General features: G+C 50.7%; 8 protein-coding genes across 8 annotated transcripts; 5 read left to right on the forward strand and 3 right to left on the reverse strand.

Moving 5' to 3' along the window:
- Positions 1-147: 147 nt before the first annotated feature.
- On the reverse strand, positions 148-2,914 carry Asppvi_006805 (kinesin family protein; the record flags this gene model as incomplete). The annotated part of the gene is made up of 6 exons (XM_043302703.1): positions 148-482; positions 540-600; positions 650-1,180; positions 1,231-1,355; positions 1,408-2,476; positions 2,543-2,914. The coding sequence occupies 6 exons, from the start codon at positions 2,912-2,914 to the stop codon at positions 148-150; spliced, it is 2,493 nt and encodes an 830-aa protein (XP_043158638.1).
- Positions 2,915-3,872: 958 nt separating this feature from the next.
- On the forward strand, positions 3,873-5,048 carry Asppvi_006806 (putative RTA1 domain protein; the record flags this gene model as incomplete). Its single annotated transcript, XM_043302704.1, has 4 exons — positions 3,873-3,897; positions 3,955-4,054; positions 4,110-4,259; positions 4,316-5,048. 4 exons carry the CDS (start codon positions 3,873-3,875, stop codon positions 5,046-5,048), a joined length of 1,008 nt encoding a protein of 335 aa, XP_043158639.1.
- A 628-nt stretch (positions 5,049-5,676) lies between these two features.
- Positions 5,677-6,381, forward strand: sec11 (signal peptidase complex catalytic subunit SEC11; the record flags this gene model as incomplete). Its single annotated transcript, XM_043302705.1, has 3 exons — positions 5,677-5,795; positions 5,858-6,076; positions 6,141-6,381. The coding sequence occupies 3 exons, from the start codon at positions 5,677-5,679 to the stop codon at positions 6,379-6,381; spliced, it is 579 nt and encodes a 192-aa protein (XP_043158640.1).
- A 593-nt stretch (positions 6,382-6,974) lies between these two features.
- Asppvi_006808 (putative ubiquitin conjugating enzyme (UbcB)) lies at positions 6,975-7,575 on the forward strand (the record flags this gene model as incomplete). Its single annotated transcript, XM_043302706.1, has 3 exons — positions 6,975-7,001; positions 7,071-7,187; positions 7,258-7,575. The coding sequence occupies 3 exons, from the start codon at positions 6,975-6,977 to the stop codon at positions 7,573-7,575; spliced, it is 462 nt and encodes a 153-aa protein (XP_043158641.1).
- Positions 7,576-10,189: 2,614 nt separating this feature from the next.
- Positions 10,190-12,547, forward strand: Asppvi_006809 (putative GTPase activating protein (Gyp3); the record flags this gene model as incomplete). Its single annotated transcript, XM_043302707.1, has 1 exon — positions 10,190-12,547. One exon carries the CDS (start codon positions 10,190-10,192, stop codon positions 12,545-12,547), a length of 2,358 nt encoding a protein of 785 aa, XP_043158642.1.
- A 1,227-nt stretch (positions 12,548-13,774) lies between these two features.
- hasA (Zn(II)2Cys6 domain-containing transcription factor hasA) lies at positions 13,775-15,044 on the reverse strand (the record flags this gene model as incomplete). Its single annotated transcript, XM_043302708.1, has 2 exons — positions 13,775-14,629; positions 14,679-15,044. 2 exons carry the CDS (start codon positions 15,042-15,044, stop codon positions 13,775-13,777), a joined length of 1,221 nt encoding a protein of 406 aa, XP_043158643.1.
- Positions 15,045-16,209: 1,165 nt separating this feature from the next.
- On the forward strand, positions 16,210-17,686 carry hasB (MFS-type transporter hasB; the record flags this gene model as incomplete). The annotated part of the gene is made up of 3 exons (XM_043302709.1): positions 16,210-16,385; positions 16,468-16,826; positions 16,887-17,686. The coding sequence occupies 3 exons, from the start codon at positions 16,210-16,212 to the stop codon at positions 17,684-17,686; spliced, it is 1,335 nt and encodes a 444-aa protein (XP_043158644.1).
- Positions 17,687-18,149: 463 nt separating this feature from the next.
- Positions 18,150-19,504, reverse strand: hasC (O-methyltransferase hasC; the record flags this gene model as incomplete). Its single annotated transcript, XM_043302710.1, has 2 exons — positions 18,150-19,222; positions 19,282-19,504. The coding sequence occupies 2 exons, from the start codon at positions 19,502-19,504 to the stop codon at positions 18,150-18,152; spliced, it is 1,296 nt and encodes a 431-aa protein (XP_043158645.1).
- Positions 19,505-19,664: the final 160 nt, after the last annotated feature.

Here is a 19,664-nt window from a genome sequence, read left to right on the forward strand (position 1 = left end):
TATTAGGCGAACATTAATAACTGACGATGGTATCTCAACTATTCCAGCGATCAATCAACGCCCAAAACTCCTTTCTATCATAGACCCAAGGTATTCCGCCCAAAAGACAAATTCGAACGAAGACCTGACTTCGAAATCTTGTTGAAACTAGATATCTTCCTCAGGGGCAAGATCCCACTTTCTTGTTGCCATCTTTCTTGGCTTCTTGCCGGGGGATGAGCTTCCAGAAGCGGCCGGAGAGAACATGCTGTCAGCTAATTTCAGCTGGTCCATACGAAGAAGTGCGCTCTCGATGTCACTTTCACGACCAAGGTGATTGGAACCATGTGAAGACTCCAGTACGTTCTTAGATTTCGGCTTCTTGGTGGGTGAGCGGCCCATGAGTTCACGCTCCAGGGCAGCAATCCTGCTTCGCAGCTGATCATTCTCCAGTTCCAGTTCTTCTACTCGCTGATCGGTAGCTGAGCCAGGATCCTCATAGACTGAGTTATAGATGTTAGCTGAGGTTGACGCAACGTGATTGTGGGCGACGATCTTACCTTGGAATCCTMGAGACAACAATTCAATCTTCTTATCAAGATGTTCATCATTGCGGCCAACCTGAATGTATCAGCCGCAGTCAAATACCAGCCCAAAATCGAGTACGCACCTGTTCATCAAACGCAGTCTGCCACCTCTTCCTCTCCTCTTCCATTCGCTCGTCCATGTCGGCCCAGCATTCCTCTCGCACCTCCTGTTCGATGAGCAGACACTTCTCCTCACTTGACTTGAGTCTCATCTCCAGGTCGGCTCTCATGATCTCCTCTTCTGCAAGCCGTACGGCCAAGGTCTCATTTTCAGAAGTTAGTCGTGCAATCTCGGTAGCTGCCTTCTCAAGCTCTTCGCTCAAGGCTAGGTTGGGCGAGTTGCGTCCACTGGCGGCTCCTTTGCAGGAGCCCAGCGTGCTGGACAGAATAGACTCGGTGACCGATGGCACTCGGGGAACGGTTACTTCGCGAGCCAAGGCGGAATAACGTAGGATCTGCGATGTCGCATTATAATCACCCAATGGATCAGCTGTAACGATCATGATCGCTTTCTGCGGGTGGCGGTTGAAACCAGGCATCTGATTTGAGGAGGGAAAGGAGTTCGAAAACAGCAACTCCGTCAGCTTGCACTGCCTGAAAGGCACCAGAGCAGTCTATTCCGAGTCAGCGAGGAAAGAGACATCATTGACTTTACGAAACCCACCTTCCCTTCTTGGATTTCACTCTGCATCTGTAAACATTGTCCCAGATACATGAGACTCTCGTTGATTTTACCGGCTTCCGCCAGAGTAGATCCCGCCGTCTTTGCAGTTCTCGCCCGCTCAGAACCTACAATCGCCTTGTTACAAATGAAATGACAAACGGTTTCTCAGTGACTTACCAGCAAGATCTGCAACAGTGAGCGTGTTTCCAATCCATGTTTCTTCTCCTGTCCTCTTATTTCTCATCCTCCTCTTAACTTCAAGACAGAAGAATCCGTGGCTCCGGGAACTAACACTGTTAGCACTAGTCCCTGTCACTCTACGCTCGGTCATCCCGACTTCGAGGACTGCCAAAGCCTCTTCGTATGTGCTGCAAGCAATCTTGCGGAGTCCGGCCACGACCTTTCTGTCAGGGGATCCTTCGGTCGACTTGTACAGAAGGGGTCGGCGGCGGTCTTTCTGGGCATTTGCTCCTTGGCGCGACATGGCACTTCCTTGACCGGGTACGACGGCAGGCGAAAGTAGGTCGAAAATTCGATCGTTGTACACCTCGTACATTGAAACTAGGACGATGTATTCGGAATTGTGGTTTAGTTCGACGGTCAAGTGGCTAACATCCGGCAAACGAGGCAAAGCGCTGGGCTTTTGAGGCATATTGCGACGAGGAAAGTTTAGGGCAGGAGTCGGTTCCTGAAGTATGTGAGAAGATTGTTTAGCATAATCGATTGGGTCTCTATCTGTGGCGGTGAATGAAGGTGCTTTGGGGGAACCTGGGATGATCCGGCCGATTCTCTCCTTGAAGAGAGCCGTTGGACCAGTACGACAGGTGAGGCGCGGACCAGGGGAAACGGCTCCTTTGAAGGGGGATTGAGGGGTTGAGGGGCCAATAGAGGGTTTCGGTGCGGGTCTCGGAATTGATGGACGTAATGCTTGAATTCCTGCCAACGGGCTCAAGGGAATGGGGTACGGTACCGTCATGGGTGTTTCGGCCCGGGACGAGCTCATGGGGGTTTGTGCTCGAGAGTTTCTTCCACGATCGCCACTCCAATCGCCATATACCGCTTCAAGGAATGTCTGTGCTGTGAACAACTGGGCTTCCGAGGCATCTGACGCGGCTACTGAGGACAGGAGGACTGGGCTAATGGAGTTGTCGGGTGGTTTGATTGTTGAGTCCAGGGACTGGAAGATAACGTCGAAGCTCATTTGTGTAAGACCTCTCTGTGTCTTTGAGCCGAGGATAGTGTGACTCTGCACAGGAAAGCCATTAGTATCTCTCTTTCCAGTCAATCACACAGGGCCTTTTATCGTCCGCACCTTTCCACTCCCTGTGACGCCCAGCGTGGCAACCAGCCCATCTCTGCCTTCAAGAAGTACACCTCTGACCAACGATTCCAGCCCAGTATCCTCAAAAACAGTCAATTGGGAAGCCGACTCGTCGAAAACCTTGGTGAAACCGAATTTCTCGACCGCACGCTTCCTGGCATCATTTGGTGGCTGTAGTATAATGTGTGTTGGAACAGGAGCCAAGGGCGCTCCATCACTCTCAGCATTGTTGGTCTTCTCCTCTGGAGACTCGATCACGAGACAGCGTTCAGTATAAGGATCCTGGTGCTGCGAAACGGGAGGGCGAAGTCGCAGATAGACCTGAAAAAGGGAGGCTTGTGAAGGTCTTGTTGCCGTACTCATGATGGCGATACCCTGTAGGTGCTGGTCGGACGCCTTTGAGTGAGATGAGGTCGAGGACCAAAGTAAAAGAGTGATGACTTGACGACAGCAGCCCTGGATGGTTTCCACAGTTGGCAGGCACGATACAGTTCTTTCCTAATCGGGTTAGTATTTGGTTGTCCAGACAACACATCCCAAAAGGGAAGTCAGCCGCAGATGCCATCTTCTTCAGGCTGCCAGAAGATGACCTCCATCTCTGGCCTGTCCCAGTACCTAAAATTCCAATGTGTCCCACCAGTTTCATCAATTCGTCAAACCAATTAAGAGTATGAAGGTCAGCCTGTCCTCTGCTTACTCCCAAGGCCCGCAAATCGCGATGTCTATGACCTGCAGCCTAGGCTGACTGCCCCGTTGGTTCGAGGCTTGGCTTTACTCACAATCCTCGGCCCCGCTCGTACTCGCCTAACTTCGAATCAGCATCGCGCTTGGTTGAAGCACGTTGGAGCATTGGATTAAGAACCAGCCTAAGTAAATGGACACCAACCCCAAATTGGCTGCTCGTATTCTACGCCATGGTCATCGTTCTTGGCAGCTAGTGATTGCCACTCCTGAGATATGTTTTTACGAGAGAATGGCTATAAGCCACAAATCTGGGCATTGGGCGAGACTGCGCCTCGACCCAGCTGAACCAGAAATGTCAGTTGCATGTAAACGATGTAGCTTATTTGCCTTTATCGCATAAGCTGCTACACCGGTTTTGGCACCTCGTTTTCGCCAAAGTGCGCTGGGCTGCGACGATGAATGCGACATCATGAGGGCTTCGCTATATAAAGGGCCTCTATGGTCCATCGCAATTTCAATATCTTAGACGACATCGTGATAATCCAAAGGCTGCTGCAAGTCGAGTCTTCAAATTTCTCTTACTCCTGTCTTGTACCAATTTCTATCAGAAACGAGTGCCTCCCCATACAGCATCATCATGCTAGAAGCGAGATCACCACACCGTAAGTCCAGTTCGATCACTCGTCAGTATGGCCACTACCATCTCTAACATTATGTAGAAGAAGGAAGCTACTGGTATTATGCACCAAATAAGGGTGCTCCTATTGCCTTCGCATTGCTCTTTGCTGCGTCGGGTCTCACGCACATCTACCAGTGTTTGTATGACAGAGCTGCCTCCAAGATGAAATGACAAGCACTGATTTCTCGGCCACAGCAAATACAAATCGTGGAAGGTGACAGGCTTGCTGCCATGGTCCGCTACACTCTTCACAGCAGGGTTCATTATGCGGGCCATTGGCGCTTTCGGTCAATGGGACGATTTAGGCATATTCATTGCGAGTAATGTTCTCTTGCTGGTGGGACCGTAAGTTTCTGTCTATTGTGCATTGTTCTCGCTCGCGATGCCTGACTCTCTCATAGCCCTGTCTACGAAGGAGCCAACTTCTTCACCCTGGGTCGCATTCTTTACTATGTCCCCTACCACTCGCCAATTCACCCCGGCCGAGTATTTTCAACCTTTGTTTCCGTGGGACTTGTGATTGAGGCGATTACAGCGAATGGGGCTGTTCTGGTGGCCAATTCAGACAATAGTATCAGCAAGCAGAATACTGGCAAAGCGCTACTCAAGGCTGCACTGATTTTGCAGATTGCCTTGATGGTGGGATTTGTCGCCCTTGCAAGCAAATTCTACCTCAACTGTCGCCGTGCAGGTGTCTTGAGCAATAAGTTCAAACGTCCCTTGTATGTTCTGTTGTGCAGCTGTACACTTATCACGGTGCGAACCATCTACCGAACGGTCGAGTACTTCACAACTGCAAGCCTCAACATTTACAACGTCTCGGATTTGAGTCCCATTCTGAAAGATGAATGGTTCTTCTGGGTGTTTGAGGCTGCTGTCATGTTCACAAACACCACTTTACTCAATGTTTTCCATCCCATGCAATGGCTCCCACGCTCGAACAACATCTATCTCGCGAAAGACGGGGTGACAGAGATCGAAGGCCCGGGATTCGAAGACGGTCGACCATTCCTACAGACTTTCATTGATCCTTTTGACTTGATCGGCCTCATCGCAAACAAAGGAAGGAAAGAGAAGTACTGGGACGTTCTCGATGCGAACCAGAAAGAGTCATCATCCCCTGCCCAAGTGTGAGACTTTCGCACACTCTTCTCTTTGCCTTTTTTACCCATTTTTTCCCGTCTCTTTCTTGTAATTATCTCTTTTTTTGTGTAATACGTTGCACATTTGTTTGTTATATTCTTCTGCGTCAGATCAGCTGTTCGTCTGCACTATATATTGGGTGGAGTATATAGATCGCATGCTTTCACAATATATTCCCAGAATCGTACTATCGCAAGTTGAAGTATCTAAGCATAATCATATTTCAATCTAGATAGAATGGAAATATACCAATCAATTTGTTTCAACTGACGCATGATGGAAAATTAACCAACCTGAGTGTGGCTGAAGGAGTGTTTATCGATAACGAAGATGTTCGATCTCCCGCAACGCCAAGGTAGCTTTGAACCACATGGCCTTTAGCTCAGACAAACTCACAGGTTGTTCGCGTCTCCCTTTGCACCAGTCGAGCAACTGTCGACAATTGGTTGTCACTAACCTATTGTGCTTGACGATATATTCTGAGCTTTCAAGAACATTCAATTTTATCATTGATATCCCTGGCATTTAAGACTGAGCTACCTAGCTTCGTCCTCCGCAGCATCTCCGTCGCCTCCTTTGCCAAGCTCACCCTTCCCTCAGACCATATACAACCGTCACCATGTTGTCTTTTTTATCGTCAAATCTGTCTAGCACGCGGCAATCTCTGGCGCAAGTCCTCAATTTCGCGCTGGTTCTGTCCACAGCGTTTATGTTGTGGAAGGGCCTCTCCGTGTTCACGTCAGTACCAGTCTTGGAAKGACAGCTTTCAATAGACTAACCTTCAGTTCGAATATCTACAGAGCGAGCTCGTCACCCATTGTCGTCGTGCTCTCCGGATCCATGGAGCCAGCCTTCCAAAGAGGCGACCTGCTATTCTTGTGGAATCGCAGCCCGCGGGCAGAACTAGGTGAGATCGTGGTCTACAACGTCCGGGGAAAGGACATCCCGATCGTGCATCGCGTCGTTAGAACATTCCCTCAGATCGAAGGCAAAGCGAAGAAGGTCAAGGAGGTTACAGAGTGCGTTTTGGTTTTCCCGTTCTGTCATCAGCGAACAATTACTGACCCGGCGGATCTGTTATAGGGCCGCCTCCGTTCCTCCCAACATGCTTCTCACCAAGGGAGACAATAACATTGCCGACGATACCGAGCTGTATGCGAAGAACCAGGACTTTCTACATCGCGAGGAGGATATTGTTGGCAGTGTGCGGGGGTATATGCCCATGGTGGGATATGTGACTATTATGCTCAGTGAGCACCCGTGGCTCAAGACGGTCTTGCTTGGTATTATGGGTCTGATGGTCATACTGCAACGGGAACAATAGCTTATGTTGGTCTACTGAATAAATTGGCGTCTACTTTGCTAAGGTGATTCTTGGCTGGACTGCGACTGCAGTTGGCATCCTATGMTGATTCCTCCAACCTGAAAGTATGCGGCCGAAGACTACACTGCCGTCATTGTAACGTGTCCCGTCCCGGAATTTCTGTAAGAACAGCCAGAGTGGCCGATATATGTGACTAGATCATCTACTGCAGACTGCATCTGCGCAACGTAAATGTCGTAGTTTCTCGCCTTGTCAAGGAATTCAATCAGGCACGGGGTCCTCAATAAAAGCATAATTAGAATAATTATACTGGCGAAGTTAGAAATGATCCACCGCCTACTCTCCGGAACTGACTGTCGTCACTTCAGGTCAAAAAAAGCCGATGTTAAACTCCACCCCGCTTACCCGTCACGGCCCCGCCTTGTGAGCTAGTTGGGGCTCAGGAGCTGTTACGCTGCACGCATATCACGAGCAGCTTCTTCCTGGGTACTCATCTTTGCTATCTACAATCAGGAACGGGATCCTCACGCCAGCTTTTTAGCGCTCTACTGTTCCACATAAGTTTGTCCCAGTCTTGGTGAAGTGTCGCGAACATGGGTAGTCAGAAGCGGATAGCTAAGGTATGTGATCAAGTCGCCCTCGAATTCTGTATGGTTCTACTTGCTTGCTGACGGATTAATGCGTTGCAGGAACTTGCCGAGCTTACAGAGTCTCCTCCCGCCGGCATCACCGTCCAGCTGGTGGACGAGTCGAACCTGTATGAATGGAAAGTCTACATGGAGGGACCAGAAGGCTCACCATACCACGTAAGCTACCACGCGATGAATGTCGCTCCTGGCCAGGATGCAGCGCTAACCATCGTCAACAAAACCACAGAAAGGCAAATTCCAAGTCAAGCTCGTCCTTCCCACCGAGTATCCCTTCAAACCGCCGACAGTCTCGTTCGCGACGAAGATCTACCATCCGAATGTCACCAATGACGAGAAGGGGAGCATGTGTCTAGGCATGCTGCGGCCCGACGAATGGAAACCCAGCTCGCGGATCTCAGCTGTGCTGGAGTTCGCGCGGCAGTTGCTCAAAGAGCCCATGCCGGACGATGCGGTTGAGGGACGGATCGCGGAGCAGTACAAGAATGATCCCAAGCGGTACGAGGAGATTGCCAGGGACTGGACGAGGAAGTATGCATCGGAGTAAAAGGCGTGATTGGAAGAAGTGATGGCTGGTGCGCAGTCGTTGCGCGAGAATCAGGGACGCGGAAGAATCTCAGCGTCCTCCTTCATGTGAAAGTTTAAAGACTGGGTGTCCTATTGTCTGCGTGCCTCAGCACCCTGGTATCTCGACTGTGGTTGGCTTCTTACTGGCATTTTACGGTCGGGCTCGATGGACCCTTGTCCACCTTTCACTTCCCGCTTCTCTACCATCTTTCTCGGTCTTCGGGAGCACCCGGACGCACTCAGACTATCCCTGCGCCGAAGGGCCGGCGCTGCTACGTTTCGCACAAGCGTGTGAAGAGTACGAGTCATATTCTTTAGATACTCCAGCACTAGAGAATACAGAAGTTAGTCATAGATGACCAGGCAGAAAAAGCGCCTAATTTTATGCATGCAGTGTCTGCTTAGCTTAACGCCAAAGTCAGCGCGAATTTCCGACCGACATATTATCTCCAACACGCAGATGATACCTTGTCGACTCAATGCATGACTCAGTTTCCAGTACCGCCGTTTCGATTCCTCTATAAAAGAAACAACCGACGCATCTCAAGGGGGCATAGAAGGGCGTGTGCCTCTAGCTTGGTCTCTAGATAGTTTCAACGAATCTGGTCAATACCCCGTACTCGAGCATGAACCGATAATGTGCTACAGCCTACAGCCTACAGGGATAACCAGAGCTGTTCAACGGGAGCAGCCGTCGCCCGACGCAAGGTACGTCACATTTCAAGCCTGGAATTGGTCATTTAAGGCAACCGGATCAATTTGCACCGAGTACGCACTACTACGGAGTACTCCGAGTACTCCGTATTTGAGGAGAGATGATCAAAAAAATGACTCCTTCCCTCGGACATGGGTAGCCAGTGCCTACTACTACGGAATAGGACGCTAGAAAAGACCCTTGGGTGGAGCACGCCCATTCTACCTTAGCCGAAGATGAAACGCGAGGGAACGAATGAAGGGTTCTAGACTAGACTAGGCGTTTTCCAAAACCTCAGTACCGAACACTTAATCAAATAAAAAAAGATACCGGAGGAGATTAGTCTAGATAATTAACGGGCGTAACGCGCAGTTCATCGTCACCCCATTAGTTTACCTACGGTCTGTGTTTGGGACATGTCAAAACTCGCTTAAAGTACTTGGTGAAGGTGCAGAATGAGATTGATGATGGGCAGGTACTTTTTGAAGCTCTCCTATCCCTAGGTATGCATCCATGGATGTGACACCTCCAATCCATTGGTAGTACGCTGCACAGTGCACACGGAACGGAGCGAAGGGTCGAACCCATGGTTGGGAACACAGTAGTTTGTTGGTTGATATAATCTCCAGACTGCAGCCATACTAGTACATGACTGGACCTGTTCATGTAGCGCAATAATAGGTAGACTAGAGTCGAACCACAGCATGGAGTAGATAGACGCCTGTCATTGTCACCTGCATATGAGCCACTAATTGGATGCTGGATCTGTCATACAGCTGAACGACAGGGGGAGGGGTAATTTATTGCATATGAATGGGTTTATCGATATAACTCGGAGAGCCCCTGCAGGCCTAGATACCTTAGCATAGGTACCTGTATCTATCTATCCTATCTATCCCCTCTGGATGATGGATAGATATMTCTGGTACATTGGATGAAAAACGTAGATAAAGTGCCCTGTAACTTTAGCGTAGATACAGAGCTTCCAACTTCCAACTTCCAAGTACCTTACCAAGAAAGGACGGAGTCTTGCCCGACCGACTGCCCATCTGTTGATATCATCTGATCGTCATACTTGTTAATTCGAAACAGCTCGGAAAACTTCATACTTCATTACTCGGAAACCAAGATTTCAAATCTACGCGAGCTCATCGGCTTCCTTTCTTCCTTTTTTCTCCAACATTTTTCTTAAATACTTGGAGCGTTTGGTGGAGTAAGAGAAAAACACAACTGATACAGCGCTAGACCAAACAAGGCAGTTTGGCCTCATTTTTCCCCTTTTCCGCATCATCTCAAAAATAATCATAATTCAGAACACTACTACGGAGTACTAGTCGACTACCCACCTTTACGAAGTACTACTGTGAAATTACCTCTAGGTATGGGCTATGAATACGTACCTTAGGCTAAGCGTCACTAAGAAAAGCACCAGATCTCGTTTCTTTCGTTCTTTTTCAGCTTTCTTCTTGACCCCAATTCCCCATCCACAATCTGGGCTCTGTTTTCTTCCTGTCCTCTCCTGGAGATTGAGTCTTCAAGTGAACCTCTGGCAGGGTCCTGTGGCTTTTTCTTGACCGATGGACTGATATCATCTGGCATGGGTGCTGGGGTCTCTTCGTTCCTCTTGTCTATTCTTCCAATATTTTGACGCTCTTTTGCTTGTCCCGTTCCGCCGTTAACGTTAGCTCGGGCTATACGATCTCTCAACGAAATACCAGACCACCCATTTGTTATCCTTTCGCTGCCTCTTCAAACTCTCGTTATTCTCTACGACTCTCGTTTCCTCCTCTCCAACGGACCCCATATTTGTGTAACTCTCTGACCGTGGTATTGCATCCCGTTCGTCATCCATTGCGTTATCGACAAATGTCCAGCGGGAACTGGGTTCTATCTCGTGGCCATGGTCACAGAAAATGGAGAGTTGCAATGGTCCTCCCGGCAAGGCGAACGTGAGACCGCCAGAAGTCACAGAGTACCGCCTCATCTACGTCTCGATCCTCTAAGAATCCACCCTCCCGATTCTCGACCTTCCACTGCCGGCGCACCTCGATCTCCCTCCCCCCTCTTACCTCCGGCTCCGCATCCTCCACGAAAAGCATCTGCATATCCTCATCCTGACGACCCCTTCCTCCGCCCGGCATCTTCTCAAGTCGGGGGGACCAATGAATACGCCCTGAGAAAACCAACCTACCGAACTCCGACCTTCCCTCGTTCGCCCTCTCCAAATCTCCCGCGGCCGGACGATGACTTCCAGCGACCGTCTTACCGAAGAGGCCCTCCTCCTGGCCGACCAGGATTGCGAATATCCATGTCGACGTCGAGGATGTATAGCAGGCGCCCGAGGGGACCACCGCCTCGCGAACACTATCCCAATGAATCTCCATCCCGAGGACTTGCATTGCCCCGGTATACGCCCAATGGATCTTCCGACGTCTATGCAGACGAAGCGCTCCGTTCCAGTGTCAATTCGGCGATGACGTCGCGATCAAGTATTGAGCAAGCCAGTGGAACTGAACGCAGCAGTGTCTTGACGAAGAGCAGCTCCATAACTGACCTGTCACCGGACACTCCGGATGGTCCGGACGAAAAGGATGGCGGGATGAGCGTTGAAGACGCGATTTCCATGTACTTGGATGGGTTCAGCGATGTGACGGAGGAGCCAGCCTCACCGGGCTTTGGTGACGACAGCAAAATGCGACCTATCAGCCCACGCCCGCCGACGGAATTTACGTACGACGATGGACATAGCTCTGATGAGAACTCTCCTGACCTCCCTCCTTCAAACGACATGCCGCCGGTCCCGCCGCTTCCCGACTTGACTTCTGTAGACAGAAAACTACAAGATGAGCAGTTTTTGAAAGAGACCAATGATGAAGAACCCCCAGAGTCATCGAATCAGAAAGAGACTCAGGAAACCCCGGCTGTCAATCAGTCGGAGACAAAGGTCCTACTTTCTGGCGTAGTACCTCCTCCCCTTCTGCCGGGGACAGAGCATCGTGATCGGTATGGATTCCGCAAGAAAACGCACTATGTCACCCTTGAACAATACGAAGCTTGGAATGGTCCATATTCAGAGTTTGCGGCGAGCCGGAGACTCAAATGGGCAGAATTGCTCAAGGAGAACGGGCTGCCGACGTCCGAACCCACAGTGTTTCCAGCCAAATCATCCAAGATGAAGCGGTTCGTCCGCAAGGGGATTCCATCTGAGTTCCGTGGGGCGGCCTGGTTCTGGTATGCTGGGGGCTTCGATCTTCTCAATCGAAATCCGGGACTGTATGACCGACTCGTCAAGGAAGCCATGGATTCTCCCAACAACGACGATAAGGAGCACATCGAGCGCGATCTGCATCGGACATTCCCCGATAATCTTCACTTCAAACCCGAATTTGTCGACGAAGCTATGAACTCGGGTACTAGCTCTGGCAGCAGCAACCCGAAGTACAGCTCGGTCACTGTTGAGACTCAGATGATTCAGTCACTCCGTCGCGTTCTCTATGCATTTTCCCTTCACAATCCCAAGGTGGGATACACGCAATCGCTCAACTTTATCACCGGTATGCTCCTGCTTTTTCTTCCGGAAGAAAAAGCGTTCTGGATGCTGCATATCGTGACGTCCGTCTATCTGCCGGGCACCCATGAGATTAGCCTTGAAGGCGCCAACATCGACCTCTGGATCCTCATGGTCCTGCTGAAGGAATCTTTACCCCATATTTACAACAAGATCGCTGGCAACCCTAGCCGGGCGAAGACTCCGGCCCTGACGGTGGACTCTCGGCTTCCGGATATCACGCTGGGACTGACCAACTGGCTGATGTCGTTGTTCATTGGCAGCTTGCCTTTGGAGACGACGTTGCGTGTTTGGGATGTGTTCTTCTTTGAGGGCTCAAAAACTTTTTTTCGTGTATCCCTCGCTATATTCAAGGCCTGCGAGAAGGACATTCTTGCCGTATCTGATCCCATGGAAGTCTTCCAAGTCGTGCAGACGGTGCCGAAGAAACTGCTCGACGCCAACGCATTGCTGGAGGATTGCTTTGTACGGCGACACCGTGTCGGACAAGGTCGCATAGAGGAGTTGAGAGCCTCCCGACGGGCGGCTGTCCGACAGGAGAAATTGAGGCGCTCGCTGGCCATCAGCAAGGGTCAGCTGCAGGCTGCGACGGACGAGTGGCCGACCACAAGGTCGCGGACCCCTATTCCTGGGTTTGAACGCAAAGTCGCGGATTCATGGCGTCATATGAAGCAGCATGCCTTTAGATGATTGAGCCACTGTGGTGTGGTCTCAGGTCAAACTCGGCGACCCACGAGCTCGACTAATGTCCGGACTCTATCTACACTATTAATGTTTATTCATGTACAGCGAGAACATATGGATTCCCTTTTGTAACTAGTTTACCGTTTTCGGTATGGCCTTCTGATACCCTTCTTTTACTCTGTAAACTCTGCCCTCAAGTGGCCTCCAGTATATAACTTATAAGAACCGTTCCCCTGCAGGCTGATTTCCCAAATGCGCCAGATGGTGACGCAGTCAAATACCATTCTCATTGCTTTAATAAAGTAATTGTCTTTAGGCCTTCCTGATAATGCCTCCCGCTGCCGGGACAGTTGATATCAATCAATTTCACATTCAGCTGTTGGCAGAATGCTCAATGCCATTGGATACCATTTGATCGGGCCCGCTTGCTCTAACCTTGAACCTTGGGCCGACGACGATCCTCTTCCCATGAACCCCACCAAACCTTGCCATGGAGGCTAGATCAACAGCAAAGGGTCCAGACGATCTCAGCAAACAAACAGGACCCGAAGATAAGAATAGACAGCCTTGCATGGCCGATACTGATAGTCTGGAAGTACTTGCCAGCAATGAGGGGGGCTGCCTCGACGACATCACCTCGTCACACGTGTGGCGGCTGGCCTGGAACTGGTTCGCCAACTTCTCTTGTCGGTAAACCATAACGGCTCATTGGTCTTGCTGGAAAGTTTCTGCGGCGCCCAACGCAAACCTGTACTACCTAAGGCAGCGTGAGAGGAACATTCATGATCCATCATATGTTATTCTGGGGGCGGGGTGACTTGGTTCGCCTTGTTTCTTTCCAAGTACTATGGGGAGGGCGAGGCTGGATGTTGGGTTGCTGCTCTAGATCGACCTGGTGAATTGTCCGACACCTTTCTGACCAGCAGGGACTCATTCAGCTGCTATCAAACTTCCGAGACATTCTTTGGCTTTTCACTTCCTTGCAGAAACACGGTTTCCGCTTGTTCGATTCCTCATGCACCAGCGCAGCCATTGGCTATGTTCAGAGCATCCCTCAGCCAGCTGTAACAATTGGCGATTGGTTTCCACTTGTAATATGTATGTGGCTGGATCGGTGGTTGTACCATTTCAACCCAGTCTTTACAGCAAGGTTGCCAACGTGTCTCGGAGAGTAAGGAACCAAGATCATGCCACTTTATTTCTATTCGTCAATTTCTATTGGCTTTTCTTGGTCTAGACGGCAACTGCGGCCAGGAGAACCTCCAATGCCGCATTTTTGCGGCTGATACATTGGGTCATGTAATCTCGATCGGTGGCGGACAAGCCTCTCAACATTGGCTCGTTGGAGTCGTGTTGGGAAGCCTCGCATTGCGCGCTTTCGTCCCCAAAGTCTACGGATCCATTCACAAGGTTTTGCAATGAATCAAGGGCTTGCCTCCCCTTTGAAAGGGTCATTTTGACGAGAACATTCCGGATAGCTTGGCCTTCTTCCTTGGTGACTTTGTAGTCCCCAAGAGAGCAGGGGATCAGGCGCTGCTCTTCTTCCGGAGGCGATAGGCGCCGGCTGTTCATGGTCAGTTGCTCGAATAATGTGAAGATCAGCTCGATCGCTGAAAGCGTGAGGAGGATTGATGAAAACGACTTGTCGCAGGCGTCACAGGCGATGAATTTCTCGCAGGTCTCAAGAGTTGACGTGATTGACTTCATTGCCAAGTCGAATCGATCGGACCTATCACGACACGTAAGCTGATGTAGAGTGGATATGTTGACCGCTTGTGTTTGAACGCAGGCGCACGGATCCCCCGTCACATCTAGACGGGCAGGAGGGGACGGGAACCCATATGATATCGGTGTGGTGGGGTCACTGAGTTGCCGCAAGTACGTCTCGCCGGGGAACGAGACAGGTGTCGTGAAAGCTTCAAGGCTCTCTGACGTGCTTTCCCTGGGAGTCTGTAGAATCGGGGCCAGGTCCATTGTCCACGTGTCCAAGTCCTGCGGCGTTGGAAGGCATTCGTTCTCATGCTCGCTAGACTTGATGCATTGATTGGTCTGCGTGGGCTGGACAGAAGATTGAAGAGCAATATGACCCTGCTAGCATTAGATCATAATTGCGTTGTTGTAGATTCAGGCCGCTCACCTGTTTCCAGCGGCTCGACGAGAAAAACGGACTTGGAAGTAGTGTCGTCGTATCTGAGAGATCGATGTTCAGATTCCCCAGCTCTCCATTGGCATCCCGCAATTGGCTTGTCAGCCATTCCATCCTTAGCTGATGCTCCCTCTCTAATGTCTTCCGGTTTTTGCTCCCTTTGGGCTTTCCTGCCCTGTTCTGATAGCCGTAGCGACAATTCAATCCCTTTGACGTGCAACGGAAACATGGAGACCCCCCGGAGCACTTGACCTTGCACTGATGACACGAGTCACAGGCAGAGCGCAGCTTTTTGTGATCGGAATTGCTCTGCTGGGTTGTCATAGGACTGGTCAAGTAAGGAAGTGTAGATGTCATAATGGCGCCAAGATAATGTGAAGAGATCGGTCCTCAACCAAGTGGTCGTTTTTATCCGGAAAAGGATGCTTAGCATTTTCAAAGAACGAGGAAACGCTACCGGAAGAGGGTTCAAATAGGAGAGGCGCCGCGAGGGGGCCAAAAATGGCCACATTGGAGAACTGAGGAAACCCGATGCTCTCTTACGCATCGTCCCATTGCCAAGTCGCTGAGGGCTGAGTCCAATAGCGAACTAACAATCATGCTGACACTTTCGTTGGCGTCCAATCGCTACGACCAGCCTGGCAGGCTGGCAGGCCGGCACGCAGGACTGCTAAAAATGACAGGTGGGGATGACTGCAACAAAGGGGAGGCTATTAATTTTCAAGAGCATGGCCAGGATGACACTAGGATTATGGTCAGCTCACACCTACTGACGCTGATTGATCGAGCAAGAAGTGGTTCCGTGACTTACCGCTTCTGGTGAATGGGAGGGTAAGATGGATAAGATGGATAAGATGGCGCGTTCGCCTTCGTATTTAGTAAGAAATAAGCGTGCAGCCTGGAGAGCAGGCTAGCCGAAGGAATCATTCTCTGACAAGGAAGGAATGTTGGGTCGGAAGAAACGAAGGAAGGAAAACAGGGGGGACTGAGGGAATAATGCAACCCCGATGGTCAGCACACCTCGTAAAAGGCCCGTAATTGCCATGGGGTTGAGGTTGAAAGACGTGCTTGATACGGGCTTGGAAGTCTTGGAGTTGGAGGCTTGGACTTCTATTCTAGACTTGGCCCGCCTCGTTCAGTCGTTCCCCTCCGCCTCGGCCGAGCTCAGGCGTCCTAATCCTCGGCCGAACCCTAAAGCGGACTGTCTAAGCTCGGCCGAGCTAAGGGATTTTGGCGCTTGTCGGGTAGATCTGACGATGATCTTCCTTAACTTTGTTTTGTCTGCTCAGTATTCCCTTTCCTTCATTATTATTATTCCGCACGAATCCTCCGCCGTTGCATTCAGGCCGAACTTCTGTATATTCCCCCTCCCCGAGACCGAGCTGATCCCGCCATGGCCTCCTTTAAAAGACTTCCGCACCATGGGCCTCCGTCCTCCTCATCACTCATGCCAACCACTCTGGTGTCTTCCCAACTTTGATCCTCTACGGTAATTGCTTCTCAACGCATATACTCCCTCACAATGTCAGAAGTGCCGAAACACGAAGCTCCCTCGGCGATCAGCCCAATAGAAAACGAGGAGAAAGGCCTGGCCCCCAAACCCCTCGAGCGCATCCCCCCCAATGGTGGTGCCAAGGCATGGGCTTGCGTTGCAGGATCGTTTTTGCTACAGTTTTGTTCATTCGGTTACGTCAATGCGTATGTATCTATTCTCTTCTATATTCTCCTCGCCTCGTTTCTCGGCACATTTGAGAACAATGAACTGATCATTCGAGAATAGATGCGGGATTTTCCAGTTGTACTACTCGGAGACCATGCTCAAGGATCAAAGCTCGTCGGCCTTGGCGTGGATCACCACCCTACAGATCTTCCTGCTTTTCATGTTCGGTCCCGCTGTGGGGAAAATGATTGATGTCTATGGATGCCGCAGAACGCTCCCGCCATTCAGCATTATGGCCGTGTTTTCAGTGTGCATGCTGAGCTTGTGCACCAAGTACTGGCAGATTATGCTGGCGCAGGGAGTCGCCTTCGGTCTGGCTGCCGCTGGGCTATCTCTTCCTGCCATGGCAACGGCCACGCAATGGTTCTCGACTAAGAAAGGGTTGGCAGTCGGCATTGTGTCCGCTGGTAGCAGTCTAGGTGAGAATACGAACCTCTGAAAACAAAATTGACCTCATGGATGGCTAATGTCGGACGCAGGTGGAGTGATCTACCCCTGTATGCTCCCTCGACTGATTGAAGAGGTCGGCTTCGCGTCGGCTGTTCGTTGGACTGCACTCATGCAAGGCATCCTTTTAATTATTGCCAACCTTCTCTGCTCGTCTCCTTTCCCGCCACTTGGTAAAGCAAGTAAAGGAACCCCCACAGACAAAGATGCTGCGCCCCGCAGTGGTCTTCGTGGGTTTAAGAGTTTGCCCTGGGGTTTCTTCGTTTTGGGTTGTTTCTTCACCATGTGGGGTCTTTTTGCGCCCCTGAATTACCTCCCAGAGATGGCTTCGCTTCACGGATATCAAGACTTTGCTCAGTACACCTTGGCTATTGCCAATGCAGGATCCCTGGTTGGCCGGATTGTGCCTGGCTGGATTAGTGACATCATCGGACAGTTCAACACCATGTGCATCGTGACCAGTCTGTCCGGAGTCTTGGTGCTGGCCTTCTGGCTGCCACTAGAGTTTCATACGTCTCTGGCCGGTATTATTGTGTTTGCCTTGCTGTTTGGTTTTGTCAGCGGCGGCTTCGTGAGTCTCGGGCCCCCATGTGTTGTGTCCCTTGCGGAGGACCGTGTGGATGAGATCGGCGTGAAGCTCGGGGGGTTCTGCTTGGCCATCGCACTAGGAGCATTGACTGGCCTTCCCATCGAGGGTGCAATCAAAGACCGCGAAGGCAACAAGTTCACGGGTTTGATGTGCTTTGCAGGAGCAACGATGCTTCTCGGGGGGTTATGCACAGCGACCGCTCGGGTGTTCAAGGGTGGACCGCAACTCTTGAAGAAAGTTTGATGGAAGGGCCTGGCTTGTAACTTATCAAAAGGTCGCAATGTTACTACTTGTAATGTTAGATAATAGCTTAATCGAATGAACCACCTCGGAAGCGATTTCTGCCTTTGGAGCCTAGGATTTTGACTAGTCAGGGGAATAGCACCGTAACTATGGCCATAGAGACAATCGACAGAATGGAAGAGTATAAAGTGCAATGGTAGCTGAAACAGCCTGACCTTAGTCTCTTGCAACCTTGGAGCGTTAGCCTGCCTGCTACGGGAGGCAATCGGCATCTACTGTTCCGCTAGGGTGCGCGACTCACGCAGGAATCATGTTAGATAGCCCGTTGATTAACACATGAACTTTGAGAATTTAGCCTCTCTCTTTCAGTATACAGACAGTCTACAGAAAAGCATAGTTGCACTTCCTATCTTCAAGATTCATCACAATTTCATTCAATTTGAGCGTCCTCTGTTAATCTACCCTACATCAACTCCGACTCCCATTCCAATCCTCCTACACCATTGCCATTCGTATGCGGTGACATCGCACAGGCACCCACTGGGCGCAGCTCCATGACCTGAGTGAGACATCCACGAGGGGACACCACCCGGTTCAGCCGCCATCCAGCCTCCTCCGCCAGCTTTCGGTACTCCTCCAGCGTCCGCTCTTTGTTTCTGCACCTCGCCAGCATACGAATATCTGCGTACCGGGCTCCGCGTCCCAGACGCCCGTCAAACAAGACCGACTCAACAATCAAAACCCGGCTTACTCCCGGTTTGATGATCATGGTCTCGCGGATCCGCCGAAGCAGTTTGATACAATCGTCGTCGCCCCAGTTATGCAAGATCCACCGGAGGAGGTAGACCGATGATTCGGGAATCGAGTCCTGGAAGAAGTCTCCTCCAGTGATTGAGACGATTCTACTGGTCAGAGGGTCATCGGCGGGGAATCGCTGCTTCAGGATCTCTGCGGTCGAAGGAAGCTCGAAGGCAGCGGCCGTGGCGTCGGGGAACTTCTCCAAGTAGGACCGGATAAAGTCTCCTACTCCGGCCCCGATGTCGACCACAGTCTCTGATCTCACTTCGTCCCATGGGTAGTCGGCAAGGAGCCCAGGAGCCTCAACGACACTACCGGTACCGGTGACTTTGTGGAAGGCAGCAGCTTTGCCCGTTTCGGCCAGATACTGGTAGATGGGCTTGTCGGTGTTGTAGAAAAGCTCGGTGGCAGTTTTCGGCTGATCAGTTCTCAACTGGTCCGGGAGACGCGAGAGGAGGTCATAGTACTCGCGCGGGAAAAAGTCAACCCAATTAATCCAGGTGGCCCAGTGATCTTTGCGGAGGAGGTTGGAGAGACGGTTGTTGGACAGCAGACCAGTCTCGGGGTCCTGCGAGAAATACCCCATCTCGCGAAGATACCGGACTATCTGGAATAGGCCTTGTTCATGCAATCCGGTGGCTTTGGCTAGCTCCGAGATGCTGCAAGGTTGGAGCTTCTGGACGTGATCGGCCAGTGCATATTCGGACGCACACAACAGGACCTTGCTGTTGGTAAAGGCTAATTTGCAATTAATCCCCTTCTGCTATGCAAAGTGTATGGGCTTTGAAAAKTCCTACCAAAAACCCCATCTACCAAAGTCATATGGGGCGGAGTCAGAGTGACGAGAAGCTTGTCCAACACCTGCACTGTGTCTAAGATCTTCTGGTAAACTGAACTTGACGAATCCAGCGAAGTTGGAGACACTTCAAGACAGGAATTGAGCTCCTGCGACAGAGGACCTTCAAGCTGCGACAATGCATGCTTGATGTTCCAGTTCAAATGTTCAAGTTCGTTCTCCATTCTGAATGTTTGCTGGTCAGGTACAACGTTTCTCAGTGAATTTTTGATCCGTCAGTAAAGCGATAGCATTTATGTCCTCGACAGGAACCTATCGAAGGAAGTAGTGTTTATGTCACTATTAATTACCTGGTCAGCTTACGGCTGGCAGTGCTCGGTGGAT

This window comes from Aspergillus pseudoviridinutans (genome assembly GCF_018340605.1).
Source record: "Aspergillus pseudoviridinutans IFM 55266 DNA, scaffold_4, whole genome shotgun sequence".
NCBI classification, from domain to species: domain Eukaryota; kingdom Fungi; phylum Ascomycota; class Eurotiomycetes; order Eurotiales; family Aspergillaceae; genus Aspergillus; species Aspergillus pseudoviridinutans.